Genomic DNA, 16,208 nt, shown 5'->3' with positions numbered 1-16,208 from the left:
TCAGAGGCTTTTTCCCAGGGTTGAAGTTTCAATTACCAGGGGGCACAAGTTTGAGGTCAGAGGGGGAAAGTTTACAGGAGATGTGAGAGGGATGCTTTTCACACAGAGAGTGGCAGCAGCCTGGAATGCACTACCAGAAGAGGTAGTAGAAGTGGGCACATTAAAGAGGCACCTAGATGGGGACATGAATAGGGAGGGAATAGACGGATATAGATCAAAAAAAGACAGGTTTGTTTTTACACTAATGAGGGCATGATGGTCGGCACAAGCTTGGAGGGCCAAAGGGCCTGTTCCTGTCCTGTACTTTTTCATTTGTTCAAGCACGTCATTCAATGCTTCAAGCCTGCTCTATCATTCAATAAGATTATGGTGGTTATGTTTGTGTTCTGAATTCCACATTGCCATCAATTCGCAATAACATTTGATTCCCTTGCCTCAAAGATATTCAACCTCCACCTTAAAAATATTCAACTACGTTCCCCCGCTCCTATTTTTGAGGCAGAGTTCCGAAGTTACACAACCCTCAGAGAAAAATCTCCTGATCTCCGTCCAAAAATGGTGACCCCTTCTTTTATTTCTGACCCACAAAAGGAAACCTCCTTTCCACATTCACCTTGTCACGCTCATTCAGGATCTTATAAAGTTCTTTCAGATCACCCTCTGCTCTCCTAAAATGCAGTGGATGAGCTTTCCTCATAAAACATATAAAAATACAAAATAGGAGAGAAGGTCGGCCATTCAGCTCCTCAAGCCTGCTCCATTATTCCAAGAGATCGTGATTGATTTGTTTGAGTTTCAAATTCCATTTTCTCAGTTATCCCTGACAATCTTCAATTCCCCTCATGACAAGAATCTATCCATTCTGTTTTGAAAACATTTAATGATCCCACCTCCACCCCTTCTGAGACAGAGAATTCCAAAGCCTCGTAACTTTCAAAAAAGGTTTTCCTCATGTCTATCCTTAAAGGTGAGCCCTAATTTGAAATTAGTGCCCCTTAGTTCTAGACCAACCCATAGAGGAAAACGAGGGTTGAGAGTCTGTGGAATTCTTTACCACAAAGGGCTGTCATGGCTGGGTCATTAATATATTTAATTCTGAAATAGACAGATTTTTAATCATTAAAGGAAATCAAGGGGGGGATAGTAAAAAAAGCATGAAAGTGAAGTTGAGAATCATTAACCATGATTGTATTGAATAGGCAGAGCAGACTTGATGGAAAATAAAAGCTAAGAGCTCGTGTTCCTCCGTCTTATGGCATTATGGTCTTACATCCATCCTGTCAACACCATTCAAGATCAGACACACTTCTGTCAAGTCATCATATCCACCCACATCTTCTAAACTCCAATGAAAACAAGCCTAACCTGTCCAACCAATCCTCATGCAACAACCTGTTCGTTCCAAATACCACTCTGTAAACATTCTCTGAATCATTTCAAACGCTTTATATCCTTCATTAAATAAGGAAACCAAAACTGCACAGAATGTTTGGATGTGGTCTCACCAATATCCTGTTTTACTGAAGCATTAACATTCTTTCCTTCATGTTTAATTTCTCTCATAATAAAAAGAAGAGAATTCTATTCTTTCTTGATTATGTGCTGTACCTGCATACTAACATTTTGTGAGTCATACACAACAATACCTAATCCCCCCGCACATCAGAATTCTACAGTCATTCTGCTCAAGTAATACTGTTTTTCATTCTTCTTGCTGAAGTGAACAATTTCACATTTTCCCGTATATATTGCATCTGCAAGATTTTTGCCCATCATTCAACCTATTTATATCCAGCTCCAACTTCCTAATATGTTCTTCATGGCAAACCTCCCTATCCATCTGTGTCATCTGCAAGGTTAGCCACCATGCCTTCGTTAACCTTGTCCAAGTCATTTACTTTAATTGTAGTAAGGTTGAAGCCCCAACACTGTAGGATTCCACTCATCACTTCCTGCCAATCAGACAAAGATCCCCTAATCTCTGTTTTCTGCCAATCAGCCAGTCTTCTATCCATGCTAACACCAACCGTTGGCTTTTATTTTCCCAAAATAGCCTGATGTGGCACCTTCAAAAATACGTTATGAAAATCCAAGCATAGTCTATATACAGGCTCCTCTTTATCCACAGCACGTTTCTTCTTCAAAGAACTCCAACAAATTGGTTAAATTTGATTACCCTTTGACAAAACCATGCCAATTCTTCACGATTATCTTGAGTTCTTGTTAAGTGCACAGCTATAATCTCCGTCATGATTGAGCCCTACACCTTCTCCACAGAGACGTCAGAATAATTGTCTTACAGTTTCTTGTTTTCTGTCTTCCTTCCTCCATGAAGAGGGGTTAAATTTGCTACTTTTTAGTCTGATGGAACCTTTCCTGAACCTGGAAAATTAACACCAACTAACACAGTCACTCAGTGGTCAGCACTCAGTGCCAGAGGCCCAGGTTTGATTCCAGCCTCAGGTGACTGTCTGTGTGGAGTTTGCATTTTTTCCCCCGTGTCTGCATGGGTTTCCTCCAGGTGCTCTGGTTTCCTCCCGCAGTCCAAAGATGCGCAAGTTAGGTGGATTGGCTATGCTAAACTACCCATGGCATTCAGAGATGTACAGGCTAGGTGGGTTAGCCATGGGGAATGCAGGGTTACAGGGATAGGTTAGGGGAACAAGTCTGGGTGGGATGCTTTTTGGAGGGTCGTTGGGGACTTGTTAGGCTGAATGGCCTGTTTCTAGACTGTAGGGATTCTATATATAAAAAAACTTTCATAGTAAATATATAACAAGTTGCACAGCAGCCATAAGAAAAAAAAGAAAACATTGGGGCAGCATGCTGGCTCAGTGGTTAGCTCTGCTGCCTCACAGCACCAGGGACCCGGGTTCAATTCCATCCTTAGGCAACTGTGTGGAGTTTGCACATTTTCGCCGAGTCTGTGTGGGTTTCCTCCCACAGTCCAAAGATGTGCAGGTTAGGATGGCTTGGCTGTGCTAAATTGCTTGTAACATCCAGGGATATGTAGGCTACGGGTTTTAGCCATGGGAAATGCAGGTTTACAGGGATAGGTTAGGGCAGAGAAGCTGGGTGGGATGCTCTTCAGACAGTCTGTGTGGACTTGTTGGGCCAAATGGCCTGTTTCCACACTGTAGGGATTCTCCCTCTGTTACCTCACCAGCAACTTCTGCCCTAGAGTATGTGCAGATACAGCCTGAGCAAAAAAAAAAAAAAAAATTACAATTAACTTCCCTGGACACTGCAGCATTGGCTGATGTCAGTCACAGCAATTGCTACAGTTAGTTTCTGTAGGAGGTGGAGAGAAGACTTAACAGACAAGGACTGTTACCCAATATCCCTTGTTTTTGCAACATGAGGTATTAACTTATCAGCCTGCAGTTCCTGTTTGATACCACATCCTTCATGATTGTAATTTTGTTAATTTCCTCTCTTGCTTCCACCTCCTAATTTACAGCTATCACTGAAATGTATTTTTGTATCCTCTACAGTGAAGACAGATGCAAAATATATGTTCATTTATCTATTTCCTTATTATTAATTTTTAACTCACCATCTCACTCTCCAGAGGACCAACTCTGATATTTTTCTCCTCATTAACCTTTTAGTCATTCCATTCAAATCATCCACACTCATCTTTGCAGTTATATGCCTTTTCCTTACCTTTGACATGTTCTTTAACCACAGATATTGGGTCCTCCCCTTTAGAAATTTTCTTCAAGCACAAAAATATTCATTCGACGTATTCCGAAATATCCCCTTAAATGTCTGCCTCTTGAGGCTCATTGATCTATTTCCCTAGCCTAATATACCAGTTCACTTCAGTGAACTCAGCTTTCATGTCCATAGTTGTCCTTCTTAAAATTTAAAGTACCAGTCTTAAACTAACTCTTCTCCCTTGCAAACTGGATGTTAAGATCAATCACAATATGATCAATACCACCTACAGGTTTCTTTACTCTGAGGTCATTATCAATCCTGTCACATCACACAATTTCAAATTTGGTACAAGACTGCTCTCTGGCCACTTCCAGAGCACACTGCTCTAAAAAAAACTCTCAAAAATTTTATGAACTGCTCATTGAGGCTAATATTAGCAATCTGATTTTTCTGATTTACACATAGATTAACAATGACCCATGATTACTATCACCCCTTTATTACAAGCACCCAATATCCAGATGTCTGCCAGATCTAGTCAAATGGAAATGTTACTTACAGCCTGCTGATACATACTAATAATGGTTAGGTAAACCACTGCTGAACACCCAACCTCCAAAAGGAGAAGCCAGAAAGGGAAGATTATCTGTAATTTGCTTCCCATCACCCCCACCTCAATTTATGTTTCATTACTTTCTCTTCCTCCACCAGACATATTAAATACTGTCAGTGGACAGAATCCGAACAGTTGATTTATTTTATATTAAGCTGTGGTTGAGACAAATGTTTTCTAAGTTTATTCTGCTAACTCGGCAGTAATAGGCCAACTGCTCAGCAATGTCCCAGTTACAAGCATACTGTGAAGGGAACGCTGCAGTAGGGGAATGGGCTGTAGTGTAGCGCATAAGGAGATTAGATTCAAACAAAAAGAAAGAATGGGCAAAGACACAATGAGGGAAGCTTGCAGTGAATGAAGCTGAATAAATGAAGAGGCTGAATCAGCCAAGTGAACTATCATTGTGGCCTGGCTCCTATCCAACTCATTCTCCTATTACAATACGCTGCCCTAGAGTATGTGCAGATACAGCCTGAGCAAAAAAAAAAAAATTACAATTAACTTCCCTGGACACTGCAGCATTGGCTGTCAGTCACAGCAATTGCTACAGTTAGTTTCTGTAGGAGGTGGAGAGAAGACTTAACAGACAAGGACTGTTACCCAATATCCCTTGTTTTTGCAACATGAGGTATTAACCATCCAAAGTTAAACAATTACATAGCAGTACTGACTGCTTGGTCAACACCTGGCAAACACCTGGCAGAAGACAGCACTTTTGGTGAAAGAAAGGCTAACTGTTTTATCATTAGAAATAAAATACATACATGTACAAACATACTGATACAGAAGATGTTAGAGCAGGCTTACCCCGCTGGACATAATGTTCAAGCCTTTGCTCTTTCCCAGAATATTTTGGTTCTTGCAATGAACTCCTCCTCTTTGGAGCTATAAAATGCATTTCAAACCCTAATAAAACTTCAGCAGGAGGCCATTCAGCCCATCCTGCCTGGTGCAACTATTTACACCAGCTGACCAATTAGTCTCATCCTATCTTGCTATTTTCCCTGTAGCCCTGTAGTTTCCTTTTTTCTTATTCTGATTATTGATCCAATTCCCTTCGGAGAGCTATCTTTAAATCTGCTTTCACCAAACTTATGAGCAACACATTCTAGATTACAATAACTTTCCCGGAAAAAAAATTCTCATTTCCCTCTTTTATCTTGAACTCGTGTTCCCTGGCTATAGACTCAGATGTACAGCACAGAAACAGACCCTACAGCCCACCTGTCCATGCCGACCAGATATCCTGAATTAATCTAGTCCCATTTGCCAGCATGTGGCCCATATCCCTCTAAACCCTTCCTATTCATACACCCATCCAGATTGCTTTTAAATGTTGTAATTGTACCAGCCTCCACCTCTTCCACTGGCAGCTTGTTCCATTCCATACATGCACCACCCTCTGCATGAAAAAAGTTGCCTCTTAGCTCCCTTTTAAATCTTTTCCCTCTCACCTTAAACCTATGCCCTTTAGCTTTGGACTCTCTTATGCTGGGAAAGAGACCTTGGCCATTCACCCTATCCATGCCCCTCATGATTTTTACAAATATCTATAAGTTCAACCCCAGCCTCCAAAGTTCCTGGGAAAATAGTCCCAGCCTATTCAGCCTCTCCTTGTAGCGCAAACCCTCCAAAACCAGCAACTTTATTGTCAATCTTTTCTGAATCCTTTAAAGTTTAACAACACCTTTGCTATAGCAGGGCAACCAGAATTGAACGCAGTATTCCAAAAGTGGCCTAACCAATGTCCTGTACAGCTGCAACGTGACATCCCAACTCCTATACTCAATGCACTGACCAACAGAGGCAAGGACACCAGACGCCTTCTTCACTATCCTATCCGCCTGCAACTCCACTTTCAAGGAACTATGAACGTGCACCTCAAGGTCTCTTTGTTTGGCAACACTCGCCAGGACCTTACCATTAAGTGTATAATTCATGTCCTGTTTTGCCCTACCAAAACGCAGCACCTCAATTATCTAAACTGAACTCCATCTGCAACTCCTTGGCACATTGGCCAATCTGATCAAGGTCCCATCGTACTGACATAACCTTCTTCACTATCCACTACACCACCAATTTTGGTGTCATTTGCAAACTTACTAACGATTCTTCCTAAATTCACATTCAAATCATTTATACAAATGACAAAAAGCAACAGACCCAGCACCGATCCTTGTGGCACACCGCTGGTGACAGGTCTCCAGTCCAAAAAATAACCCACTACCACCTACCTTCAAGTCAATATTGCATCCAAATGGCTAACTTTCCCTGGATTCCATGTGATCACACCTTGCTAACCAGTATACCATGTGGAACCTTGTCAAATGCCTTAGTGAAGTCCATATAGATCACGCCCAACATTCTGCCCTCATCAGTCCTCTTCGTTACTACTTCAAAAAACTCAATCAAGTTAGTAAGATACTATTTCCGAAGAACAAAGCCATGTTGGCTATCCCTAATCAGTATGTGCCTTTCCCAATACATGTAAGTCCTGTCCCTCAGAATCTCCTCCAACAACTTATCCACCACTGACGTCAGGCTCACTGGTCTTGTTTACCATCTTTCTTAAATAATGGCACATTAGCCTCCCTCCAGTCTTCTAGCATCTCACCCATGGTCATTGATGATACCAATATCTCACCAAGGGGCCCAGCAATCACCTCCCTAGCTTCCCATAAAGTTCTGGGATGTATGTGATCAGGTCCCAGGGATCTACTCACCTTTATGCATTTTAAGAGGTCCAGCACTATTTCCTCTAATTTTCCAGACTTCCCAACCAAAGAAACAGCTTACCTACACCTACCTGGTCTATCCCTGTAAGTATTTTGTAGGTTTCAAAGAGATCACTTCACATTCTTCAAAAATTTGGAGTACAGACCCAGTTTACCCAATCTGTCTGCATAGAACAGTTCCACTGGGAACAAGTCTGGTGAACGTTTGTTGTACTCCCTCTATGGCAATCATATCTTTCTTGCAATAACTGCACCCAGTATGTCAGGTACGGTTTAACCAAGCTTCTACACAGTTGTAACGAAACTTCACAACTCCTGTACGCAATGTCTTGCGATAAAGCTTAACATTTCATTAACCTTCCCAACAGTTTGCTGCACCTACACGTTAGCCTTCAGTAACTAACTCACAAGGACATTTAGATTTTTTGTACAGCTACACTTCTCAACCTGTCGCTACTTAAGTAATTCTCTGCTCATCTCTTTTACCATAGTTGATAACCTCATGTTTTTCTACATTATATTCAACTGCCATATTTTTTGCCCATTCACTAAACCAGTCCAAATCCTCCCGAAACCACTTAACATCTTCCTCAAAACACACATTTCTGCTTATCTTTGTATCATCCACAAATTTCAGGTCCAGTAGATCTGGAAAGTTAATTCCAATTTCTCTCCACAGATGCTGCCAGACATGAAGTTTTCCTACAATTTCTGTTTTTGTTAACTGAGGAAGGTCTCTATTCATACTGTCTGAAAACAACTGATTCAAGTTTTTAAATAAAACTGATTTATGCTAGTCAATACACTTCAGAGTTGTAACAAGCAAAATTTGTCTCTTAACATTATTACGAAGATTTTAGGCAGACAACCAGAAGCCTGGTTAAAGTGGTAGAATTTAACAATTGTCTGAAAGGAAGAAAGTAAAGTGGAAGGAATTCCTGACCTTAAAGTTCAGACACCTGAACAATGAGCTATCAAATTGGCACTATAAAACTTGAGATGCTAAAGAGGCCAGAATTATTTATAAAGATTGAAGCATTACTTCTCTGGGAGCTAACGTAAGTCAGCAGGTACAGGGGTGACAGAGTAAAGGGGCTTGTTGCAAGTAAGGACAGGCAACAGAGTTTTGGAAGACCACCGTCTTTTGGAAGTTTAGGAAGGGAAGAGTAAGGGATGTGGTGAGGACTGTATTGGACTGGTTAAGTGTAGAGGTAACAAAGGTATATACAAGGAAAGATTTCAGCAGATGAGCAGAAGCAAGAATGGAGACACGCAATATTGTAAAGATGGAAACAAGTGTGACGCATTTAGAAGGCCATTTCTAGGCCAAATACGAGACCAAGGTAGCAAACCATCTCAGCCTGAGACAATTGGCAGGGAGAGGGAATGGAGTCAGTGACTAGGAAGATTATAACAGGAACAGTGATTTTAGTCCTCAAAAATTAAATTGGCATAAATTTCTTCTCATTCAGCACTGGATTTTGGTAAGGAGTCTCATAATTTAGCAACAGTGGGGAAGTCACGAGAGATACTGATGAGGTAGAACTGGATGTCATCAGCTGGTGTGTGTGAAAATTAAAAGTGTGGTTTTAGTTAATCTCACAGACAGCAGCACCTGACTGGAATTATAAGAAATTGTAAAGGCATTAACAAAATGTTCACAGCTATTAAACATCCCAAAACATTTTACTGTCAATGAAGTACAACTGACATGTAGTCAATGTTGTAACGTTGGAAACCCAACACCAATTTACACCCAGCAATCCCACTCAAATGTGATGGGTTTTTGTAGGGATACATATAGACCAGGACACTGAATAAAAAATGAGAGGAGGTCAAAGGCAGACCTTTAAGGGATACCAAAATTAATGATTCAGAATTAGGGAACCATAGCTGGGACACTCTGGTTATGATTAAACAGACAAGAAGAATGAGGGGAGAGCTGTTCCACCCTGCTGTGGTAAGGCTTTGGTGGAGGATGGATTGGTCAAACACTACAGACAGACTGAAAAGGACAAGGAGGTAAGGTTTACTATGTCACAGTCAGAGAGGACACAGTTTGTGACTTTAATCAGAGAGGTGCCGAGGAGGGGTGAAAGCTGCATGCAGAAATAGGCCATTTGGCCCCATTGAACTACCCTCATTATTCATTCAAACATCGCCAATCTGTTCATTCCAAAATATCACCTACCCACAATAATCTTTCACTCCTTTGCTCATCAACAATTTATCTACCTCCACCTTAAAATATTCAAAAACTCTGCTTCTACTTTTTCAGGAGGAGAGTTCCAAAGACTCACGAACCTCTGAGATCTCTATGTTTAATGGGCAACCCCTTACTTTTAAAACAGTGACCCCTAGCTCTAGTTTCTCCCATAAGCAAAAACATTCTTTTTACATATATCCTGTCAAGACCCCTCATAATCTTATTAGTTTTATTCAAATTTTCTCTTACACTTCTAAACTTCACACGTACAAGCCTAGCTGATCCAACTTTTCCTCACAAATTCCATGCATTAGTCAAGTAAACGTTCGACTTCTATTTACATCCTTACTGAAAAAAGGAGATGATTATACACGTAACTCCAGATGTAGTCTCCCCAGTGCTCGCTAACTGAAGCATAACCTTCCAACTTCTGTATGTAATCCCGTCCCAATAAATGCTTTCCTGGTTACTTTCTATACCTGCATAAGCATTTGCTACACTTGCATGAGAGCACTCATATCCCTCTGCATCTCTCAGCTCTGCATCTTTCACTATTTAGAAAACTTTTTAAATCATTCTTCCTGCCAAAGTGGACAATTTTGCATTTTCCCACATTATACATCTTTCTTTTAAAGCCCTAGGATTAAGTCAATCAGGGTTTGGGACTTGTAATTCTGCAGTGCCTTGCCTTTTGCGTAGTTGAAGTGCTGCTTGTTTTGCAAGCTCAAGGGGTGGGTGGTGGGAAAACAGCTCCTCCGCTTTGATGATCAGTGTCTCGTAAGGAAGGTCCTGCGGTATCTTGGACAATAATTGATGGACGCTGGCCATGTCACAGTCACATTTTAGTACTTCTTCCTCCCTGTGCAGTACAATCTGAAACAAGGCAGTCAAGTCAGTCGTCTTCATGGCTTTGTTTTCATAATCATTCTTTAGCTGAAAGGTAACCCTGACAGATTTAATTTCCAAATATCCAAATCACTCTTTTTGTCCCTCAACTTCCCCATTTGTTCTTGGGATGTGGGTGATGCCAGTAAGGTCATGTTTAGTGCTTATTGAGGAAGATGGTGGTGGACTTTCTTGTGTAACTATTGGTTATACAATGCTATACCACTGTAGCAATGTTAAGCATCAATCATGTTAAGTGGAACTGAAGTCACATATAGGCCAGACCAGGTAAAGGTGCCAGGTTCATTTTCACGAAAGTTCTGAGTGAACCAGCTAGATTTTCATGCCAATCAGCTGATTTGAATTCATGACCCCAGGTTTGCTAATTGAGTACCACACTCACTGCGGATGCTGCACCACTCTTCCTGCTCTTATATTCAAGGTTGCAGCATGGAAACAGGCCATTTGGCCCAACGAGTTTGTGTTGTATTTTATCCTCTTCACAAGCCACGAGTAAAGACAATCCTGAAGCCGTACACTTGTACAAAAATACTTGACCAAATGATAATTATTCTTTGGAACCAGACAGGGGGAATTAAAGTCAAGACCAATTCTGTTCATATACAGCATTCACTTTGTTGCAGGAACTATGTTAGTTGCGATGCTTATCGCATCGCAGTAGATTAGAAATCATTTAGTTTCTATATATTTTGTTAAAGTGTCTTCTTATTGTTAAAAATTAAACTTAGCATGAATGCTTTAGTCCTGAAAGCAGTTAGTCAGGCAAATTCATCATTTTGGTGGTCTCCTTGGGATTTTATACATTTTATGGTGGCTTGTGAAACAGTGGGACACAGTTATCTGTACATTCTTTCCAGTTAAGTTGTGACATAATAAAGATGATACCAGATATTACACAATCATCAAGGACTTAAAAGAAGTCTTTAAGATTGAAGACAACAAGGTGCAGAGCTGGATGAACACAGCAGGCTAAGCAGCATCATAGGAGCAGAAAGGTTGACGTTTCGGGCCTAGACCCTTCATCAGAAATGGGGGAGGGGAATGGGGTTCTGAAATAAATAGGGAGAGAGGGGGAGGTGGATATAAGATGGATAGAAGAGAAGATAGGTGGAGAGGAAACAGACAGGTCGAAGAGGCGGGGATGGAGCCAGTAAACGTGAGTGTAGGTGGGGAGTGAGGGAGGGGATAGGTCAGTCCAGGGTGGACGGACAGGTCAAGGGGGCGGGATGAGGTTAGTAGGTAGGAGATGGGGGTGCGGCTTGAAGTGGGAGGAGGGGATAGGTGGGAGGAAGAACAGATTAGGGAGGCGGGGACGAGCTGGGCTGGTTTTGGGATGCGGTAGGGGCAGGGGAGATTTTGAAGCTTGTGAAATCCACAATGATACCATTGGGCTGCAGGGTTCCCAAGCGGAATGAGTTGCTGTTCCAACAGACAGGTCGAAGAGGCGGGGATGGAGCCAGTAAAGGTGAGTGTAGGATGCCACCCGAAGGTTGCAGGAACAGCAGCTCATATTCCGCTTGGGAACCCTGCAGCCCAATGGTATCAATGTGGATCTCACAAGCTTCAAAATCTCCCTTCCCCCTACCGCATCCCAAAACCAGCCCAGCTCGTCCCCGCCTCCCTAACCTGTTCTTCCTCCCACCTATCCCCTCCTCCCACCTCAAGCCTCACCCCCATCTCCTACCTACTAACCTCATCCCGCCCCCTTGACCTGTCCGTCCTCCCTGGACTGACCTATCCCCTCCCTAACTCCCCACCTACACTCACCTTTACTGGCTCCATCCCCGCCTCTTTGACCTGTCTGTTTCCTCTCCACCTATCTTCTCCTCTATCCATCTTCTATCCGCCTCCCCCTCTTTCCCTATTTATTTCAGAACCCCCTTCCCCTCCCCCATTTCTGACGAAGGGTCTAAGCCCAAAACGTCAGCCTTTCTGCTCCTATGATGCTGCTTGGCCTGCTGTGTTCATCCAGCTCTGCACCTTGTTGTCTCGGAGTCTCCAGCATCTGCAGTTCCTGCTATTTCTTTAAGATTGGAAAAAGGTTTGATGAAGCCCAGAGCTGGGGGAAGTCACCTAGAAGTCCAATTGGAGATTCAGGAGAAATATTTTTACTAAGACATTGATTAGGCTGTGGAACTTGTTACACCATGGATTAGTTGAGATAAATTGTATCAATTTATTTAAGATGATGGTTATGCAAGTACAGGCAGAAAGAAACAATAGTATCCTCTCCTGATGGGATCACATGAAGACAGGTAGGAGGAAGCTTGCATAGAGCATAAACTCTGGCATCGACTAACTGGTCTGTTTCTGTCTATAAATTCAATGTGGTTCCAACGAATCATTGAGAACAAGGGACAGTGAAGTACCGGAGTAGGTGTTTAGGAAGAGAAGTGGGCATATAACGCTACATACCGCTGCCGCAACGTAGACAGGCATCAATGGGTGACTTGCCAGAAAGAAGTCGTAGAGCCTGACAGTATGGCGAAACTTGGAGAGGACGTGACCATACCAGGTGATCAGCCAGCTCAGGGCAAAGATGGTGCCAACCTCAGCCCTAAATCAGAGGCACAAGACAGATTCAGCCAAAGCAATTATTTTCATTCAAAGCAACAAAATAGAATTAAATTTCTATAGCGCTTTTCACATTCTCACTTTTCAGCTATAGTCACTCTTGCCATCAAAATAAATGTGGCAGCCAATTGTAACATTGCCAGGTCCTGGAAACTGAATCAGGTAACTGAGCAGTGAGTTTGCCTTAGTGCATTTGGTCAAGGGATCAGTGGTGACCAGGACACACATCTTTGAATGATTTCATGGGATATCTTTTGCACTTCCACAAACTGATATGTCTCGGTTTAGTGCCTCATCTGTATTGATCAGCTCAAGTCTCCGGAGTGGGGCTTTATCCCTCAGGCCAAGATGATTTATTCAAACATTAGCACCTCTTAAAAGTGTTGTTACTCCGATAATTCAGCGATGAAACATTCTTTGGAAAGAAAGGAAATTTCACAAGTGAATAAAATTAGAAACTTAGTAGCACCCTTCTCAAGCAATGTCAGGTCGTTTAGAAACACAGAGAAAGGGAACAAATGGTGGAATAGATTCCGGTAACATTACATTTTAGTAACAGTAATTGTGGAGAGTGGGGTAATGTGGAAAGTGATAGATGGCCTGTACAGTCAAAGAATCAAAAGCTGGTAAAATACAGGGGAGATAGGGTTTCTTACTTGAATCACAGGGATGATTCAGGTTCTAAGTGGGTGCTTACGAGAGATCCATCAGTTCAAAACAGATTTTTAATCTACTTGTTCAGACATGTTATGACACAGTCCTGAAGTAGGTGGTTCTTGAACCTGAGCCTCCTGGTTCAGAGATAGGGACACTACCACTAGACGTCAAGAGCCCTAGAATTTAAATATATTACTCCAATAAGGTGGAATAAACTTACTGCTTTGCCTGAAACAGCTGGTATGCTCAACGCATCCTAGGTAGTAATATTACAATTCTACAAGAAATGGTTAATATCATTGGCATGTGTCCAAGATAACTACACTAAGCAGCGGAAACTTTATCTCAGTCAAATGTATCCTGTTCAACATTTTTTTTTTTTTTAAAAATCCAACTTGATATTCACATATGCTCACCAATGTGGCTGTATACCCTCCTGACCACGGGAACACAGAAGCTGATTGAGTGCATTCACTGCTGATCAGACGGTGGAGATCCACCTACGCAGAAAAGGCAATGTTCAGAACCTCTGCCCTTCCCATGTACAAGACCAGGTAGTATATTTACCGCTGAGCCCTTAGGGAGAGCTGAGCAAATGTTTCTAAACACAATTTATTACTAGGAGTATTGTGTCCAGTTCTGGTCACCTCATTACAGGAAAGATGTGGAGGCGTTGGAAAAGGTGCAGAGGAGATTGACCAGGATGTTGCCTGGAATGGAGGGAAGGTCTTATGAGGAAAGGTTGAGAGAGCTAGGGCTTTTCTCTTTAGAACGATGAAGGATGAGAGGTGACTTGAATGAGGTGTACAAAATGATCAGAAGTATAGATAGAGTGGACAGCCAGAGAGTTTTTCCTAGGGTGGAGGTAGCTATTACGAGGGGGCATAGTTTTAAAGTGAGTGGAGGTAGATACAGGGGAGACGTCAGAGGTAGGTTCTTTACTCAGAGTGTGGTCGGGGCATGGAATGCATTGCTGGAGAGGGTAATGGAGTAGGCCTCATTAGGGGCATTTAAACAGCTATTAGATAGGCATATGGGTGATAGGATTACGGTAAAAGTTCGGCACAACATCGTGGGCCGAAGGGCCTGTACTGAGCTGTGCTGTTCTGTTCTATGTTCTATGTTCTATGTTCTATAAACTTGTCCAGTAGCTATACTGTCCAAGTTATCAAAGTCATTTTTGCACTTTGCAGTGATTCAGTTCATGGTAGATTACCTGCATTACAACTAATGCTCCAAAGTAATTAATTTCTTATAAAACAATTTAGAGTATCTTGAGGTTGTGGAGAAATGCATCTATCTTCTGTGAACACCTGATTCAACTATTTCAACACTAGCTGACCCCTTATCCTTCACGTAGCCAGCACCAAACTAAAAATCTGCCCAATTCCTATTTGCACAGCAAGCCTTGTAGACTCTTCACCCAGTACTTATTAATCTATACTAACTTCCTGTTTCCCAACACGTATCTAAAATTCTATTTTTTGTCTTTAAATCCCCCATAGCCTTTCACCCTCATCACTAAATCATTTCTAGCACAATCAATGTTCCCCACGCACTGATTCAAATTCTTAAAACCTCCTAGGACAGATAATGAGCAGGTCATCCATTTTTATCATATTGTTTGATGGCTAACCATTGTCCAGAAAACTGGGAGGATTCCCTACTGCACCTCTTCAGATCAGTACTGTGGAATATTTTATCTTTATATAGGAGACAGTACAGGATGTGGCTGTTAATGGCAAAGCCAGCATTTCTTGGCTCTCCCTAACTGACAATAAACTTAGTGATTTGCTAAACTATTTTGAGGACAATTAAGAGTCAACCACATTGGGTCTGGAGTCACATGTAGACCAGACTGGGTTTGGATTCAGATTTCAAATTTCAAATTTCTTTCCCCGAAAAGGACAGGAGTGAACCATCTGGCAGTCTTCGCAGTTACTTGGTCACCATTAGGCTAGATTGCAGATTTTCTATTGAATTCAAATTTCACCATCTGCCTTGGAAGGATTTGAACCCTTGTCCTCCGATCCTTTTTCTAGGGTTCTGGATTACCGGGCCTTTTCTTAAGTCACTCATGGGACATAGGCATCACTGGCTGGCCAGCATTTATTGCCCCTTCCTAGTTGCCCTTGAGAAGGTGGTGGTGAGCTGCCTTCTTGAATCACTACAGTCTACAATTTATGTTGGCCCACAATGCCATTAGGGAGGGAATTCCAGGATTTTCACCCAGTGACATTGTTGGAACCGTGATATATTTCCAAGTCAGGATGGTGAGTGGCTTGGAGGAGAACTTGCAAGTGGTGGTCCCATGTATTTGCTGCTCTGGTCCTTCCAGTTGGAAGCACTTGTGGGTTTGGAAGGTGCTATCTGAAGATCTTTGATGAATTTCAGCAGTGCATCTTGCAAATAGTACACACTGCTGCTGCTGCTGAGCATTTGTGGTGGAGAGAATGAATGCCGTGGATAGGCTGTCAATCTTCTTGAATGTTACTGGAGCTAGTGGGGTATATTCCAGCACACTCCTGATTTGTGCCTTGTAGATGGACAGGCTTTGGAGAGTCTGGAGAGGAGGAACTAGGCACAGTATTCCCAGTTTCTGACCGGCTTTCGTAGCCACTGTGGCTAGTCCAGTTGCGTTTCTGGTCAATGGTGACCTCAAAGATGTTGACAATGATGGTAACACCACTGAATGTCAACTGGTAGTGTTATATTGTTCTGAAGAAGGGTCACGGGACCCGAAACATTAACCGATTTCTCTTCACAGATGCTGCCAGACCTGTTGAGCTTTTCCAGCAACTTCTGGTTTTGTTCCTGATTTACAGCATCCACAGTTCTTTCGGTTGTTACA

The 16,208-nt window shown here is 42.2% G+C and overlaps 1 protein-coding gene across 1 annotated transcript in view; it reads right to left on the bottom strand.

The window, feature by feature from the left end:
- The window catches only part of zgc:63863 (uncharacterized protein LOC393372 homolog), a 40,167-nt gene that overhangs the window by 10,611 nt on the left and 13,348 nt on the right, over positions 1 to 16,208 (bottom strand). The window contains exons 6-7 of the mRNA XM_020516416.2: positions 12,542 to 12,683; positions 9,909 to 10,093 (exon numbers count right to left, since the gene is read on the bottom strand). Of these exons, the coding sequence (XP_020372005.2) occupies positions 9,909 to 10,093; positions 12,542 to 12,683 (327 nt within the window). The remainder of the gene's footprint in view (positions 1 to 9,908; positions 10,094 to 12,541; positions 12,684 to 16,208) is intronic.

The sequence above is a fragment of the Rhincodon typus genome, chromosome 2 (genome assembly GCF_021869965.1).
Source record: "Rhincodon typus isolate 14 chromosome 2, sRhiTyp1.1, whole genome shotgun sequence".
NCBI classification, from domain to species: Eukaryota; Metazoa; Chordata; class Chondrichthyes; order Orectolobiformes; family Rhincodontidae; genus Rhincodon; species Rhincodon typus.
Note: the sequence above shows the minus strand (reverse complement) of the source record. Positions and strands in the feature narration are given on the sequence as shown.